General features: G+C 41.7%; 1 protein-coding gene across 2 annotated transcripts in view; it reads right to left on the reverse strand.

Annotated features, from left to right (window-relative positions):
• Window positions 1-461: 461 nt before the first annotated feature.
• Window positions 462-18,148, reverse strand: part of trim37 (tripartite motif containing 37) — a 28,218-nt gene continuing 10,531 nt past the window's right edge. Inside the window, exons 11-25 of one of the 2 annotated variants that reach the window (XM_078265846.1) lie at window positions 17,658-17,708; window positions 16,346-16,427; window positions 16,144-16,220; window positions 14,838-15,017; window positions 14,545-14,659; window positions 14,206-14,397; window positions 11,948-12,081; window positions 11,594-11,676; window positions 8,602-8,835; window positions 7,494-7,802; window positions 6,081-6,233; window positions 5,229-5,430; window positions 5,045-5,136; window positions 3,984-4,094; window positions 462-803 (exon numbers count right to left, since the gene is read on the reverse strand). In XM_078265846.1, coding sequence (XP_078121972.1) covers window positions 751-803; window positions 3,984-4,094; window positions 5,045-5,136; window positions 5,229-5,430; window positions 6,081-6,233; window positions 7,494-7,802; window positions 8,602-8,835; window positions 11,594-11,676; window positions 11,948-12,081; window positions 14,206-14,397; window positions 14,545-14,659; window positions 14,838-15,017; window positions 16,144-16,220; window positions 16,346-16,427; window positions 17,658-17,708 — 2,068 coding nt within the window. In that variant the 3' untranslated portion in view covers window positions 462-750. Of the gene's footprint in view, window positions 2,541-3,983; window positions 4,095-5,044; window positions 5,137-5,228; window positions 5,431-6,080; window positions 6,234-7,493; window positions 7,803-8,601; window positions 8,836-11,593; window positions 11,677-11,947; window positions 12,082-14,205; window positions 14,398-14,544; window positions 14,660-14,837; window positions 15,018-16,143; window positions 16,221-16,345; window positions 16,428-17,657; window positions 17,709-18,148 lie in introns of both variants that reach the window. The other variant, XM_078265847.1, reaches the window with a different exon arrangement.

An 18,148-nucleotide genomic window follows, 5' to 3' on the forward strand; every position in this document is an offset into this window, starting at 1 on the left:
TAATGGACATTTCTAAGTGACCCCAAACTTTTGACCGGTAGTGTAAATAAATTGTTAGTTGATTCATATTTTGTTAACTGAAAAGTAACTAAAGATATCAAACATGTAGCGCAGTAAAAAGTACAATATTCACCTCTGAGATGTATTGGAGTAGAATTATAAAGTAGCATAAAATGGAAATACTCAAGTAGAGTACCATGAAATTGCACAAACGTCCAGTGCTTGAGTAAATGTACTTAGTTACTTCCCACCACTGCTAACGGGGCAGTCAGACGATCCGACAGGTCAGAAGCAAACCTCCAGGGTTAGCCAAACTTATTTGGAAGAGAAAAAAAAACAACAGGTAACACAACCAAAACCATCAATAAGAATTAGCCTCTCATCTTTACGTACACATTCTAATTCTACATTTTAACATTCAGACATGACCAAGGGAGACAGAGGACACGAGAATGTGGTCATTTCCAGGTTCGTAAAACATTTTATTTATTACACAATAAGGGGAATGTACACATCGAATACAGTGCATTCTGGGAACAAAAAAAAAAAAAAAGCAGCGTTTGACACAAGAATCACAAATAAGAGAAAAAGGTTAAGAACTGGTGAGAGCCTCCATCATGTACATGAACATGTAAAGCAACAGTAACAAAACCACATGATTAAGAAGACTGGAGAGATGAACACATCTCAAAGATTAGCTTCGCTCTAGCCGATGATTTCAGTTTGACTTTACACGTCTTCTGTCCTCCTTCAGTCCAGCCGGTAAAGCCATGCACTTTCAGCAAGCTCCACGTCTGAACATACTGTAAGATATTTACAACATAAACTAATGACTGTACAAGTGTACCATAATGTCTATTCTTTGATCCAAAGATTAAGTGACCTTCTAAATAATAAGATGTGGCTCAATGAAGATACATACAGTCTTACCAAAGTGCAGAAAGGTCTTAAACTTCCCAGTTCCCATGTTGTACTTAAACTAAGTAAGCAGCCTTTGACACGTGTTTTCTTGGGATATATATATATATATGTGTATGTATGTATGAAGAAAAGCCAGTGAAGCTGTGAACCATCAGTGCAGCACAAAGCACATGTTGCATAATCACACGGATTTTAAACCTTTGCTGTCAAGCTCTTCAATGCACCGCAGTTTCAACTTGAAGTCTGTTCACCCAAAAGTACAAAAAGCTTTTTCTCTTTTATCTCTTGCGGTATATAACTGCAGACAGGTTTGGTCTTATTTGTCCAAGTTTGGAGAGATCTGTCTGACTGTGGTGTCCACAGGAAGGAAGGCAAAATGTAATGATTAAAATCAGAAACATTCACTCTTGCCAGAAAGAATGTAGCTGGTACTTGTAACAGTAATCCAAAGCCTTCCTTCAAAACAGGAGTTTCATTATAAAGTGGCAGGTGGATCTTGCACTTTTTCCTCACAAACTTATTCCAACTTGTGGCTCTTTTAGCCACTCTACCGAGTATGAAGTGTGTCGTAATGTTTGGTCAGTGATGTCCGAGGCAGATGTGGAAGCTAAAACACCTGCTTGGACGCTGTTGAGTCTGATCTGCAGCGTGCTTCGGAGTTTCCGCCCACAGACATCAAAGCAGCAGCACTTTCATAATCTGTGGGATTCAGTGACCATTTAACCTTTTCAAATGTCACATAAAGACAGACATGGTGGCTGCTGTTGTGGTTATTAAGAGAGAAGATCATTACATGAATTACCAGAAACAAGCTCTAAACAAGGGTTCCCCTCAGAGAAAAAAGCAGCAGTGTCACTTAAACTGAATATTTGAGGAGGAGTGACTAGTCTTTTTGGCGGCAACGCTGGGTGGTGAGCTCCTATCGACAGGCTGCAGATTATATGGAGTTTCTGCTCAGACTCCAGCAAATATGCCGTAGACTTGATTTACAAAAGCATTTATACACTGAGAGGGTGTGCAGATTTGCGCAGATTAAAGTGAATTAAAGTGACTAAATGCCCTGTAGCTCAGGTCAAATGTAAGGGTTCAGGTTTGCAAAATAAAACCAACGGAGATTCAATCACTGCACAAACAGCTGTGGACGCATGTTTTCCTCTGAAGTATTTACTGAACTGTCCATGAAAGAACTGACTGAACTTATGTCCCTTATTATAAATATAATGCAAGAAATACGGTGAAAATCCAATGTTAAAAAGAAGGTGAATAGATTGAAATGTTGGTTCTCTTTTAAAAAAAAAAAAAAAAAGGGGGACAGTTTCACTGTATTCACACAGTATTAATGACATTGATATTATGTGGTCACCTGAACTGTTAGCCATCTGAAATACTGGCCGTCGTTATCGTTTGTCATTTCTGAAAAGATTCAGGACACCAAAAGAAATGTGTCTGTCTCTGGACAAGCAGGGGAGTCGTCGTGTCGTCTTCATGCGTAACAAGCAGTTTCTACTCTACAGATGGGTGTAACAGTAAGTCTGTGCGCCGTCTCCGGGCCACAGTGTGTTTCAGAGGGAATCACCTGTCAGCAGGCAGACTCATGTCATCAGACAGAAGCTGCTCTCCTGGAAGAAGGAAGAGGAGGAATAACTTATGGAAACAAAAGTGCGCGTACAGAATTTGACATCCACATATTGTGAGGGGGTTGATACAATAGAAGCGTCTGGACAAGACATGTAAACAGGGCTTGACATTCACTGCTGACTGGTGTGCTGCAATTTACTTGAACTAGATTTATAACCCTTTTAAATGTAAATGAATACCCAAATTAAGACATAAAATGTATAACATCAAATATTCAGCTCTAATGAGGATTTTATGCAAGGCTTCTTTTGTACGAAAACACATACCCGATTAAGTTAAAAAACAGAATATGAGGCTGATTATAGTCCCACCCGGCCGCTGCAGGGCGTCAGCTTGGATCCATTGAATCAAAATAAAACGTTCCTCTTATTTGTGAAAATAAGCATGTGACCCGTTTCAGCTCCACCCCTCACAGAACCGGAATAGAAAGGAAGAATGGGAATTGGAATCAGAGTTGTTCAAATCCAAACCTAGTCGTAGTAGACGACAACCGACGCCGCGACAGAAAGACTCCCATGTTAGAACGTTTTATTTTAGTTTAAAATAATTCATTTTAGTTTCCTCACGTCAGTGACTTTGACCAACAGGAGCATAGAGCGCTCTGTAAACACGGCGAAACGAAAGGGATGATGTGAAAGATTAAGATATTGCTGGTGCTGCAGGGGGAACGGTGAAACAGAGGAAATCAAATCCTCCTGCGCAGAAAATTATCTGAGTGGAAAAGACGGAAATTAATAAAAAAAAAAGATGAAATATCGCAAAAACGTTTTTATTATTTGCAGAGGTGGGAAAGTTGGTGTATGGACAAAAGCAAAATGCAACCGAGTTTGACAGAAACAGGCTGAGTGAATAATGACGACTGAAGAGCTGAAAACAGAGGAGAGCGTTTCATGAATAATGTGAGAAAGGTTACAAACAAATGACATCTTTCCATCACCGTCTCAACATAGTTTTTTTCGCTTGACTATCGTTCATATCATCTTGTTGGGTCCCCTTTCTCTGCAGTGTTTTTTTTAATGCAGCTGACTCAAAGATTAGCACCGCCTACTGTTTATCTCGACGGACCACCTCTTAATATTCGCATAAAAGTAGTTGCCAACTTTCTGGAAATTTGGTTAACATTTGCTCTAAATTTGGGTGGACTGGATTTGGTGACTGTCTTTTTCTGGCATCCATATTTACCGTTTCATTCCACTCTCACCACTCTCATTTTGGGGATTTTTGTCTTTAATTTAGACACAGAAGCTCTAAATCAGCTGTTGGCTGATGCGTCTCCCAGCACACCCCAAGGTTTCACCACGTTTGTCTGACAAATGTCTTCTTTTATGTAGGACATCCCAAAACCTACACACAGTGCAAAGAAGCTTTGACTGTTGATATTTGACCGTGTGTGTGTGTGTGTGTGTGTGTGTGTGTGTGTGTACCTGTGCAGGGAGGAGTCTGGTTGTCGTAGCGAGAGTTGTTGCTCTGCAGAGCCTCGTCCTCAGAGTCACTGTCGCTGCTTGTTGCTGCCACCAGGACAGACGGCGACTGATCTACAAGAGAGGATGAGATTATCAGACCTGTTCAAACATTCATTAAACATTATATTTTAGTATTTTTGTGAGAAGTTCAATACCAATCTTTTTTCTTTTAAAGATTATTTTTTGGGGCTTTTCCCTTTAAATCGACAGTGACAGTGGATAGACAGGAAAGGGGGAGACAAAGAGAGAGGATGACACGCAGCAAAAGGCCGCAGGTTGGATTCAAACCTGGGCCGCTGCAAAGGACTCAGCCTACATGGGGCGCACGCTCTTACTGGGTGAGCTAGAGGCCGCCCCACCAATCTTATGTCTGTCCATTTGATATTAAGGCCTTAGCCAGCAGCCGGTTAGCTTAGCTTGTGCCGGACTATTTTCTCGGCTCAGAGCAACCAGCGGAGACTCCAGGAAGTTATTGGTCCCAGCCAAGAAATAGCCCAGTACAAAACCATAAGCAGCAAAATGTCGTTTTTACACTTCAGTTTTTCAGTACAGAAAAATACTTTCCACGTCTATAACGTGAGAGAAGTGCGTCGGAGAGAGAGAAGGTCAAAAGTTGCAAAGAAATGTGAATGAATGTTATGTATCTATGCCTTTTTTCATGTGGAAGTTGTTGATTGGTGCAGGAAAACAGTCACCTCCTACAAAAGATGGCTTCTCAGGAGGATACTGATGATGGTCTGTACTATTAAATATATTCTTTTTTGCAAGTTAGACGGTGTGCGGGAGTTTCTTTGCAACACTTCAGTTTTTTTTGAAAGTAATAAACAAATAAGATATAACGTGTTATTTAGAGAGCTTTAGAGGTGCTGCTAAGTGGATTTTGTTTTTGTTGGACAGAGCCAGGCTAGCGGTTTCCCCGTTTCTAGTCTTTATGCTAAGCTAACTGGCTGACCTTTTGTGATTGCTGCGCATGCTGAACAAACAAAAAACTCCTAAGGGTGGCGGTTTGAGGTTAAACAGACCTTCATTTGACTGTGGCTGTGCAGACGGTCCCTCCAGCAGGGAATGATGGGAGTTTCCTGAGCTTTCAGGTTCACACTGCAACATGGCTGCCCTGCAGGAAGAGAGACATGGAAGAGCGTTTGTGAGAGTCCGAGTTCTCTCAGACTACATTATTCCTGTGTGTGATTAGTCCCTGAGACACACCCCAGGGTCCTACTGCCACAGTTCTTGCTGGCAGTCATGTAGCTCGGCCCCCCCAAGGAGAAGATGTCGTCCCTGGACCCCGAGGCCCCGTACAGCTGCTGCTCCACCGAATACTGCTGCTTGGAGGTTGAAGCCTGCTGCTCTGACGAGGAGCTGCTGAGAGACACGAGGGGGCCCTGGGCGGTGTCAGCCTTCAGCCCACCTGGAGCAGAGTAACACAGCGGGAACACATCAGTCTTGTTTTGTTTGTCATCCAGTGTGGGTGTAGAAACCAAAAACAGGCCTGCGTTAAAAACATGTAAGGGGCTGCGCGGGTGGAGGCGTGTTGGCTCATGTACCGCTGAGATGATAAAATATGATCCATCAAGTCCAGCTGGACTAATACTGTAGATCCACAAACTTGTTTTAGGATGGGGGAATGAAGGAGCCCCTGATCATTTTGAACATATTTGTGAGTTATTGTTAGTAGGTGGGGTGGGAAATGCGAGAAGGTTTGTAAAATTCTATAAGCTGGTGTTTCGTATTCCATTTGCATTGAATTGTGTTATTCATTCATCTATCTACCAGTGTCAATGATTGTTTTTTAAAAAAAATCATTTAACCCTGGAGTTAATTTTATTCTGTTGCTTTTATCTGGTCATTTATTTTACATTTTATTGTCTTATTGTTGTAATTTTTAGTCTTGCTTAAAAATTTTTATCGTTGGTTTTTTTTCTTTTGTTTTTTTCCCCATTTGTGTTACCATTTTGTTCTGTGAAGCACTTTGTGCTGCATGCTTGAATTAAAGGTGCTATATAAATAAAGTTGAGTATATACAGTATATACTACTTATATGTACTACAAACTACTGACCGTCTGCACCTCCCAGCCCATCTTTAAGATGCAGGCTGAGCTCTGTGGCCACATCGCCCCCCCTCACGTCCTTCTCCATCTCCTCTGGACTCCTCCTCTTCAACACCAGAGAGCTGCTGCTGCTGTCCAGGACAGGAGACAGAGATTTCCTGGCTGCACACAGAACAAAAATAGAGACAAATATGCAATTACCACAGACCGACTGACCCCTTATAACTGTAGAATAACATGTTAGATATTGACTCTGCCTGCACGAGTCCTGTGAGCCTCGTCATCTTGAGACTAGTCTAAAGAATGGATGCATTATGAGAACTGGATACAGTGTTCAAAGCCCGGAGCACTTCCTGGGGGGCTGGGACTAAATACAGTCATCGGGGTTCCAGTCTCAGTATCTCAGGCTCATCTGGAAGCCGAAGAACATGAGATGAGATAACTCTGGGAGCCAAATACACTAATCTGTAGCCTTTTTAAATCGATTGTGAGAAAGGAGTCTGCAGCAGACAATGATACATGGTTTAGATAACGAGGATTATGAGATCTTCTCTTATTATTGATGTCAGGTTTGTTGGAGCTACAGAAGCAGCACATGCTGACCTTCAAGTTAGCTTTGACTGTAAATAAACCTCATTATGTAGGAACAGAAGATCCACCAATGACCTTATTTCAGTTGCAATAGTACAGCTGGCTCCACACGGCTTTTGTGTTAAATTTGAATTTAGTGACACACAACCGTGTTGCTGACAAAAAGAAAGTTATTTATATTCCCAAAAAAAGAAAGATAGTCTTTTAGCTCATTCATAACTATTATTTTTAGCTATAGTCTGCAGGTGATGTAGCCCATAAACTTTTTTAATTCATGTGGGGCTGTTTAGTATCTAAATGCCCACTTGGGCTGTAATGTTTTTAAGATGTTACAGTATTTGTTGATACTGTTTGCAGTGTTGAGTGTGAGCTCTTGAGATCTATGGGACATATTTATTAGTAGTGGGTTACGTACACACTGTGCAGTGTATTTAGGGGGGCAGAGCATTTTGGGTACAGCTCGCTCTCCTTCGCTCGCTACAGTACATTCAAGAACAGACCGGAGAGTACGGAGATGTTGGTTTCTCTGGAGGCTGATGGATCTCAAGTTATAAACTCAAATTTTACAGATGAAATTCTGTGAAAACGTAAACGTTGAAGTTGCATCGTTTTTGCACAGCTTGCTATTTTCTGGGATTTTTCTGAAACTCAAAACAAGCACTCTCTTCGTCAAAAAGAAAGATGATGAGAATCGTAGAGGCTACCTGACGTGGGTGTAGCTGGAGAATGAGAGTATTTTCAGCTTGTGCTTATGAAGTAACACTGGAGCACTCTAAGAACTGAAGCGTTATAGCAGCTTAACATTATTATCAGCAGTGTAGCAGTCCTCACCGGGGCGGCAGGGCCTGGACCGAGCTGCAGCTGCCCTCCCCAGCAGCTCCAGCTCACTGGGCTTACGACAAGCCGACAACTCTGAATCAGCATGATGAGACGGTGCTTCCTCCACACTGAAGCCCCCTGATAGGCCAGGCCTGGGCTCTCCAATCCCCCGAGCCTCCAGCACTTGACTCTTGACGTCAGACATCTTGCTGCGGACCTCTGCCATCTGAGCCTTGAGGCGGATCAGGACCCCCGAGTCTGGAGCCGATCGTCGCACCACCTGAGGCCGCCGCTCTCGTTCTTTCCTGGAGTGAGGATGAGCTGGAAGAGACAAGAAACAGGAACAAGAAATGAGAGCAGTTGAAAAAAATACATCCTCCGTCATTCACATCTCAAGGCAATCTTAAAGTACATCAAATGTCATAAAATCAAGAATCAGTATTTAATATTTGAGTCAGTATTTGGTTACAAAATGTTTTTTCTAACTACCGAACCATGTTGCCACCCAGCTATGATCCCCATTACATAAACACACTTCATTTGAGTCAAGTCCTTTTAAAAACACACTTCTTTAGTTAAACAAGTCACGCAACTCTTGCATTGAGACACAAACAAAACAAAACATTGCTCCATAAAGCTACTTACAGTCACAGGGTCACACCTTTAATATTGTTTCTTTTGATTGTTACCACCCTTGTTAGATTTCTTTTGTTTGTTAAGATGCATAATCCACGCTGAAGTTCTAGCTCTTTGAGTCTTCATATTCAACTCTCTCTCTGTGGCTGCTTGAGTTTTGGGGAGGTTGATTTCATTTCATGTTTCTGCCTCAGCCACCTCTACACGGGCATAACACATTACTAACATCGGTAGATGGTCTCAGTCACCGGAGAGAAATTAAATGAAAAATGCATTTGTTTTCCTTCAAAAAAGGGGTCGAGTGAATGCATCAGCTGTGTCCCTTTAAAAGAGAAACCTCAGTCTGTCTATAGCTGCAGTACAACTGTGATTCCCCAAAGGGATTATTTTGTTTTGGAGGGACCGTGTGTGCGAGTTTGAGTATTGATTCTCAGTTTAGCTGGAATGATTTGTTGTTATATGAGAGCGGAGTGCGTTTACAGACCTTGGCTGTGCAGCAGAGATACGGGAGGCCGAGGCTGGAGCCCCCACAGAGACTCCACGCTGTTGCGCTCCTTTAGATCCAGCAGCTGGATCAGAATGACCGGGTCGATATCCAGGAGACTGTTGCTGCCTTGACCAACAGCACCACCAGCCGCAGCTCCGCTACTACTGGCGCTACTGCGAGGGGCAGCAGCACTGCGATGTAAGGCACACAAGGAAACGGAGCTGGATCCACCTGCAGAAGATAGGGTGTATATGATTCACTTATGGTTGTACTCTTCTTCATGGTTACAGCTTGTAATAATCCACGGCCAAAGGAATAATGTATTTTGGTACATTGCTTAAGGACATCAACATGGTGCAAGGATCAGATAAGGTAATGCTCTGGTATAAGACAGAAGGGTTTGAAGTAAGATTTTTAGAACCTTCTTCTCAGACCTCTTTCGTAAATAAAGAGATCTTATTAACCCATCTACATCGCAAAAACTTTTCTTCATCAAATAATTTATTTTGAGTCCGGAATACTGAATACTAGAATACTGAGGTTCTATTTGATCTTTGGATAACTTTGTGGTGCACTCACTCCTTGTCTGATGTCACTGAGGTTTCTGTAGAATAAAAAGGTTAATCCAAGTTTCTTTTCCCACCACAACTTTTTCTTGCTACTTCTCATCTACGCTACTTTTACGCCTGCTTTGGGTACATTGAAAATGTTCCACACAGACCTATCGCAAATCGTGCGACTTGAGTATAATACATAATAAACCTTTGTTATCTTTTCTCCACTTGTTATTTGAGCACACACGCTTTTTAAATGATTAGTAAAACAGAAGGGATTCTCTCTGATTGGCCGGGTTCCAGCTCAATCTCAGTAAATGTTAATATCCTGATAAAACGTGATAGGATAAAACGAGGCTAAACTTTATCGGTTTAACAGCAACAAACTTGATTATGGGAAAAAAAAAGATCACAAAACTGTGCGACCTTAAAGGAACGCGCCGACTTATTGGGAATTTTGCTTATTCGTATCCCCCAGAGTTAGATAAGTTGATACATACCCTTCTCATCTCCAGCGCTAGCTAAGCCTAGCACAGATCCAGCGAGGTAACCGGTTCCATCTAGCCTACTGCTCCGAATAAGTGACAAAATAAAGCCAACATGTTCCTGTTTACATGTTGTGATTTGTATGGTCACAGTGTGTACAAATAATAAGGTCACTATGCTTTTACTATCTAGTAACTGTTGACTCTATTACTCCAACTCTGAGTGAACTCCAGGCGAGCTCTCTGCTCCTCACCACAGGGCTTCAGGTGCTGCTAGCAAATCACTCCGCCCAAGTAGCAGAAGTAGCAGTGCTTCCCCTTTCTGAGAATATAGTTCCCAGTTTATATACGGTTAGAAGATGGCTGTGTCTCATATGACCTAGTTATTTGTACACGCAGTGACTATACAAATCACAACATGTAAACAGGAACATGTTGGCATCATTTTGTCACTTATTCGGAGCAGTAGGCTAGTTGGAACCGATTACCTCCAGGATCCGTGCTAGGCTTAGCTACCGGTGGAGCCGTTGGACAGAGTTACAACACGCACGGAGATGAGAAGGGTATGTATGGACATATCTAACTCTGGGGGTTATGGTGAATAAGCTAAAGTCCCAATAAGTCGGCGTGTTCCTTTAAGAATGTGCAACAAGGTTATGCTGAGCTTGACTCTTACATCGAACAGAGTGAATACACACACGCCAAGTGTTTCTATATCAGAATGCTGCAAAGCGGGTACAGTGCACTAACAATGACTCATCCTCTTCATGCCTTTTTCAACACCAACAGTCAAACACACTGGAGGAGCTGCTCTGAGGCCCACTATCGTATCACTATGTTCTGCTTGTACAGCTGCCAAACAACACAAATAGATTTGGTTCCGTAAAATCTCAAATAGTGGCAGAGGCTTTTATTTGAGGCGGGACATTAAATATTTGATGGTTACAGCTTCACAAACATTCAGGATTTGTTGCTTCTCTTTGGCTTTTGCAACAACTTCAAAAGAAGTCACCTCCGGCTCTGAAAAACTGTGATGGACATTTTCTTTTACCATCTTCTTATTTTAAATCAGCTGATCAAATAATCAGCAGATTAAACAGTAATGAAAAATATTGTATAACTGCAGCTCTACTGCTGTTAAAGCAGTTCACCAGAAACTAGACATTTGTAGTTACTCCAAACAGCAGCTAAGCACAGAAAGTTAAATACAAATCATTATTGGTTGTATTCATGTCAGAGTTTTCATCCTGACTCCTGTACTGGTAATTCATACTGGTTGGTTTGTGCACCAACTGTACAGTTGGGCTTTGTGTGTAAGCTTATCGCTGGCAGGTGAAATAAAGTGTCCAGCAACATAATGTCTCATGGAGCTAGAGTTTAGATTCTCTGCCCAAGCCCGAGCTTGACGCGACCTGAGGGCCGGGCCCTTGATCAAGCATTTGTGTTTTTAATAATTACTTCATTAGCCTAATTGGGTGGGGAGAAAGCCATAATCATGTGCAGCGTCTCCTCCACTCGCACGCATCACACCGGGCCTGCTGTGCTGTATTACATGGAGCTTGAAGATGTAAAGAAAAAAAGAAAAACAGGAGAAGTAACTTTGAGCAAGGCTGGAGGAAAGTCAGAGGAACCATTTGAAACAAGTCGTGGGCAGTAACAACATATGTGTTGGCTTTGTCGAGTGCATTAAGTGCGGCATGCTGCTCGCCTATGACGGCAAAAAAAACAGGGACGATGAACAGACACATGAAGCAGGCTTGCCATGGCAGAAAAGATGATAGTCAGCCTTTCCACCAAGCTGAATTCTGCTGACAAGTTTTTGAGATAAAGTATCTGCTAACAAACAGAGAGAAGGATCTCTTCTGAGCTATTCCCTACAAAACAGGGTAAATAATTGCAGGATTTACATTTATAATAAATGATCTATTTATAATGGTGTATGAATTATACCTGTTGCTCCCGCCAAGTCATCAGGAAGCTCTCCTTCTTCGGCCTCCAGGTTCCCAATGAAGTCTACATCATTCTCTCCTGACCTGTGCAAATATATACAAACAAATAGTGATGCATTCAGTAATTATAAAAATAACTTTTATTACAAAATTGCCCTCTTTGTGTTACTGCCTCTCTGCCACAGCTTAGTGATGAAACTGAGGCCTTTATGTTCTGATCACTGCTATTCGTTTTCATTTTCATCCGCTCTCATTCGTTTTTTTAAAAAGAGTCACGGCAAAGTGAATGAATGATTAGACTTTCTGGAACTTTGAGAGTACGTCACAGTAAGAGAACGGGAGAAATTCTACTCACATGGTCTCCTCATCAATGTCGTTCTCCTCGGTGTTGCTGGTGGCCGTGGAGCTCCCTGAGGTGCTGCTGCCATCCAGCGGGTTCACCTCCTCTTCGGTCAGACAGTCCACCTCCAAGTCACCATCCGACAGTTCCTGAACAACACAATGGCGCCATGATCACACTAAGCTTGCTTTATAGTAGAGTAGTCTATATCCACAATGTTCCACTTCCGGGACTGCTCCGTTGCTGTCAGAAATTCGGCCGGATTTCAATCTTTTAAGCCGGATGTCCGGTACCTTCGGTTTTGTTTGTGTTGGAATTTTAAACTCCAGTGGATTCATGAGGACTATGGTTAACTGTTCCTCAGATCTCTGCAGGGTAAATCCAGACAGCTAGCTAGACTCTCTGTCCAATCTGAGTTTTCTGTTGCACGACTAAAACAACTTTTGAACATAAAACAAGTTCCTTCCCGAAGGCTATTTTGCAGAAGCACCGTGGCTTTTCCCGGTGCTTAGCGCTGCCCATGACATTTCTGATTGGTTTAAAGAAATGCCAATAAACCAGAGCACGTTTTTCTTCCATGCCGGAATACTGTGCGGACTAGCCAGACCCTCCTCCACAGCACTGTGGAGGAAGGTCTGGCAAAGTGAGACTAAAATGGTAGAGAAATCCCCATTTCTTACAGAGGAACATTGAAATGTACCAAACATACAGAGATAGGGATGCCCTGAGCAAATGCACAGGATGAGTGCCAGCTGATCGGAACATAAAACGTTGTTCGAATGACGTAAATATTGCCAGAACGCAGTTTGGCGGTTGTTTTTTTTGTCATCGCAATAGAAAGAATATAGATAAGTATATATAATACACATTTTTATATAGTTTGGACAATATATATCACCCAGCCCTAGCTGTAACCGATTGCACTTTGGTTACACACCTGTATAAACATCCCGTTACTACAGTTAAACACTGGGACCACTTTGATCCAAACGACAGTTTCAATTAAGTTACAGAAGAGCATTGCATTCAGGAGAAAACATTGGAGCGGTTACATCATAATTATGAGACCTGGATGTGGTAATTATGAGATAAAGAGAAGAGACCTTTTAAAGGTCCCATGACATGCTGCTTTTTGGATGCTTTTATATAGGCCTTAGTAGTCCCTTAATACTGTATCTGAAGTCTCTTTTATATAGGCCTTAGTAGTCCCCTAATACTGTATCTGAAGTCTCTTTTATATAGACCTCAGTGGTCCCCTAATACTATATCTGAAGTCTCTTTTATATAGACCTTAGTGGTCCCCTAATACTGTATCTGAAGTCTCTTTTATATAGACCTTAGTGGTCCCCTAATACTGTATCTGAAGTCTCTTTTATATAGACCTTAGTGGTCCCCTAATACTGTATCTGAAGTCTCTTTTATATAGACCTTAGTGGTCCCCTAATACTGTATCTGAAGTCTCTTTCCCGAAAGTCAGCCTTGGTGCAGAATTACAGCCACTAGAGCCAGTCCCACAATGAGCTTTCCTTAGTATGTGCCATTTCTGTGTCTGTAGCTATTGAGGAGGAGAGGGGGGGGCAAGGTGGAGGGTGGGGGTGTGGCCTTGACCAACTGCCACTTTGCTCGTTTGAAAGCCATGATGTCTCTCTTTCTCATGGGTGGGCCAAATTCTCTGGGCGGGCAAAGCAGAGAAAGGGGAGGTAACCTTCCTCCTTATGACGTCATAAAGGGAAGATTCCAGATCGGCCCATCTGACCTTTCATTTTCTCAAAGGCAGAGCAGGATACCCAGGGCTCGGTTTACACCTATCACCATTTCTAGCCACTGGGGGACCATAGGCAGGCTGGGGGAACTCATATTAATGTTAAAAAACCTCAAAGTGAAATTGTCATGTCATGGGACCTTTAAAATAATTTTTTTATGCAATTACGTCTCCTTTTTTTCCTCTTTAGCGATTGCGCTGCTCTTCCGCACTGTGCAGAGCTGCATTCAGTGAAAAAAACAAAACAAAGAATAATGATTTTGGATCTACAGGAATTCGAGCTAAGCAACCGAGCTAAGCAATAAATATGGGATCAGACTTATCAACAGTACTGGAAGGACTTGACAGGGACATCCCTAAGTTTTGATAAATTAACAATATGTTCAGTGAAACTACATTATTGCCTCTACAGGGCAATACTTCGCATTTCCCCCTTTTGCTCGCCCCATATGCACAACTTCAATTAATCAGGAGGACCCACTCAGTCTGATGCAGTATATTCCATTCTTACATTTGAGTCATCGTGCTGCGTCCTCTCTTCTTCTTCGCCTTTTTTAGCGTTGGTCAAAGTGGTCTGGATGTCGTCGTTGCTCTTCACCGAGCGAGGGTCTCTTTCGGAGGCTGTGGTGCCTGCGGCGAGCCTCATCTCGGGGGGCGAGGAGCTGCGCGACGTCTGACGCCGAAACAGCTCGATGGCCAACCTCTGCAATCAAAAATTACATACATTTTAAATATAGACACTTTTTCTTTTAACAATGTTTGGGTGAGCAACATGATTTTGTAATGACTGATGTTCTCACTTTGAAGTTTTAAAAACTCAAATAAATAGAAGCACAAAAACACACGGGACCTCTTTGAGGTTGTTGATCTGCTGGATGTAGCCGCTCTGGGCCGACTCCAGCTGGCTGATGTACCAGTACTGATCTCTGCACTTCTGGAAGAAGGTGGGTGAGCGAACCTGGTAGCTGTGCAGCACACACATGAAAACACGCCGTTACCCTTTTGACAACAGAACTGCTTCGCTGCTTGTTTCTATAATATCAGTCATGCAGGTGAGCATGCTCTCCAGTGTGTGTGTGTGTGTGTGTGTGTGTGTGTGTGTGTGTGTGTGTGTGTGTGCGTGTGTGTAATGTGTGAGCGCACCGGAGGACCAGTGTGTCCGTCTGCATGTTCAGGTAGCCCTCGCTGGCCAGAAGGTCCAGTCTGAAGAAGCGGTTGTAGCCCCAGCATTCACCAACCTCGAAGTCAGAGGCAAACTCCCGAATGATGTTCTTGGTTGGGTCACTGGAGGCCTGATGGACCATCTCCACACGGTACTCGTACCTACACAGAACCAAGACATTACATTAGTACCACACTGAAAACTTTAACTTCCTCTCCATAAATGCTACTGAACCCTCTTTTCATTTAGGTTACAAATATTTTCCTACATCTGAATGTCATCTTAGAAACACATAATAATGGGAGACACAACAATAAGGCTAGCAATATTCTATTTTTTTTAAATTATTATTATTGTCAAATCCAATGTGCTAGTAGTCCTTTCCTCAAAACTTTCTTGACTTCTGTAATCTGTCCATGGCTTTCAGTCCCAATAAAAACATACTTTCATTAAAAAAAAACAAAGGCTAAATGATTCCCTGAAACAGCTGGTGGTCACTGTACTTTCTAGCAAAATGTTACTCAGACAGGAGAAAATAGTGCATTTGTTGGGGATTATTTTCATCCGAGGATTAATGCTCTACACATTTGGTAGTCTAGGAAGTATTTCCAGCAGCAGGACGCTGTGGGTAGAGTTCTTTTTATTGCCACGTAGACAACAGTTACAGATATGCTCTAACAGATATACTTAAAAAATGTGTTTAAAGAAAAATCATGCAGAGGTGGAACAAAACCTAATTTTAATCTAAGACAAAATAGTGCAGCAGCTCAAATATAGTAATAAAATATAAGAACAGGCACATTATATATGTACTACATTACTGCATGACCCGTTTCCATTACAGTTTATTCACTTTTCTATTACTCACCAGGCTACCACACTAATATTTTCCTTTATATTTTATTCTTATAGTTTCTGTAGGATTGACTCACAATAAACTACAGTATGTGTGTTCATGGTAATGAAGAAACATGATCAATAAAGCTCTGCGGTACAGAGAACGATATCTCTGGCAGTGGATTCTACGAATGTGTGCGATTAGTACACTAGCTGATTAAACGTTGCTACCCTTGGTTAAACTTATTATTAAAATTATTATTTTATTAATCTACTCATTCAAATTACATATGGACATAATTTGCACTGATATGGCATGTCTTCCTAGTCAAATGTTGCTTTATGAAAAAACGTGTGCATTTGAAAGCATTTAATTTAACCTCAGACTTGACTATAAACAAAGACTGTAGAGAAAGATTTCTAGGAGATTTATTATGAAATAATTCATACTTTGAGGTTTCAGGGAGTCCAGCAGACAGTTCCAAGAACACAGACAGGTAGTTTCCACGGACCACACCGTTACCATCCTGGGGAAACACATTTAAAGAGTTACTAACACACAGACATATTTTACAGTAACCAAATATCAACATATCAATATGAACAGTGTAGCAAGAGTTTAATGGAAAACATCAGTAGAAGGGAACCTCACTGGGTAGACTTTGAGTCTCCAGCAGAGCCCAGATATCTGTAGAGGAGGGCTGTAGACTGGGTCGGCCCGCTGCCTCAGGGTGCTACAACCACACACAAAAAAACACACACATATCAAACCTTGAGGACACCAATATACACCCTATAAACTTTGCTCTTTTGATGTATTGGTGTATCTTTTTGGGGGGGGGGGGACTGCTTCGGCCCTCCAGGTTTAGGTCCAACTTTCAAGTGGACAAAGCTCTTGAAATACATTCAGTGGTGGGTGGAACTGCTTCAAAGCGCTCCTCATCCTCTTTGTCAACAACCACTGAACTCGTTTCAGATACACAGCTTTTAATTTTTCAGTATTTTAGTTTCTATCTATTTTAATTGGAGTATGCATTGGAGAGTTCCCAAATTAAGCCCCTCTTAGGGTTTTTTGCATCTCTCCATCAAATCGTTTATTGATTATATTAGAACAAATTCTCATTTGCAACAACGACCTGTCACATTCATACCCGGAAGCTGCCCAGTACAACCACAGTCTGATCTGCTGGCCACTGAGCAGCTCCACTGGAGCGGTTGGAGTTAAGGGCCTTGCTCAAGGGCACACATAACACTAAACTAAACTAAATAAAGAGAAACAAGCAGAAGTTTCTTGTTTGTTCAGAAATCTGATTTACACTATATCAAACAAATGATTCTCCTACAGATCTTCACTATAACTAGAAAATGCAGTGTGAATGCTGACCGCTAAAATACATTTCAAAGCACTGCTGGAAAGGCAAAAATGTGAAATGAATTGCATGAAAAATCTTGATGTCCAAATGCATTGCACTGCAGAAAAGTCAGGAATTGAACCCTTGACTCTCTAGTCCCACAAGGTGTGTGGGCAGTAGTAGTAGTAATGCACATTGCTAAGATGGTACAGCAATCAATAGTTATATAGCATTACACATCTTCATACTAAGAGGTCATTTTGACATTTGAATGGTTTCTGTAGCTCAAAATATGCAGAAGTAGGAGTCGAAAAACGTACGAATTACACTAACAATAGTGTTCACACTATTTTTCATAGTATATAACTAATTTAATTATAACTCAGATATCCCTAAAGGTGGGAGTATGCTTCAAACCAGCTGGTTCATACGAATGTTGTCTAACGAAGTCTACTTCAAACAATGTCAGCTGAATATAAACATACAAAGATTGGAAGAGCTGTGTGAATCTATTCAAGATTATACTACTAAGACACACGCAGCTGACAGAACTGTTAAAAGCACTGAGGTCTTTTTTATTGTCAGATAAATACAACCAAAGAGAGGACTTACCTGAAGTTGACCAGAACAAAAGTGCTGGAGTCATAGGCAGGAACCAGCTCACTGAAAGCACACAGAGGAAGGTTGATTACACACACTGAACATTGTTAACATTACAAGATAGGGCATGTGGTGTCAGAAAACTGGGTTCCGGACTGGGAAAATTCCCACTGCATGACATTGGGCGATAGGGTATGCCTTGGCAAAGGTCTGCGCTCTCAGAGTGTCCTTCTAGTTCTCTAGATTACGGTTTATTCTGTACATCAAACTTCGTTTCGTTGTCTCGGCATTGTACTCTTATCTAATCGAATCAAATTTGCTTATCAGAAAATTACTCAAGAACAATTTTGATAATTGATTAATCATTTATTAAGCAAAAATGCCAAACATTCTCTGTTTTCAGCATTTCAAATGTGAATAACTGCTGCCTGCCCTTTGTGCGTTTTATTACTTTGGGTTTTGGACAAAATGGGCTTTTTAAAACTATTTCTGGACAAGTTATA

The sequence above is a fragment of the Sander vitreus genome, chromosome 13, assembly GCF_031162955.1.
Source record: "Sander vitreus isolate 19-12246 chromosome 13, sanVit1, whole genome shotgun sequence".
Classification (NCBI taxonomy): domain Eukaryota; kingdom Metazoa; phylum Chordata; class Actinopteri; order Perciformes; family Percidae; genus Sander; species Sander vitreus.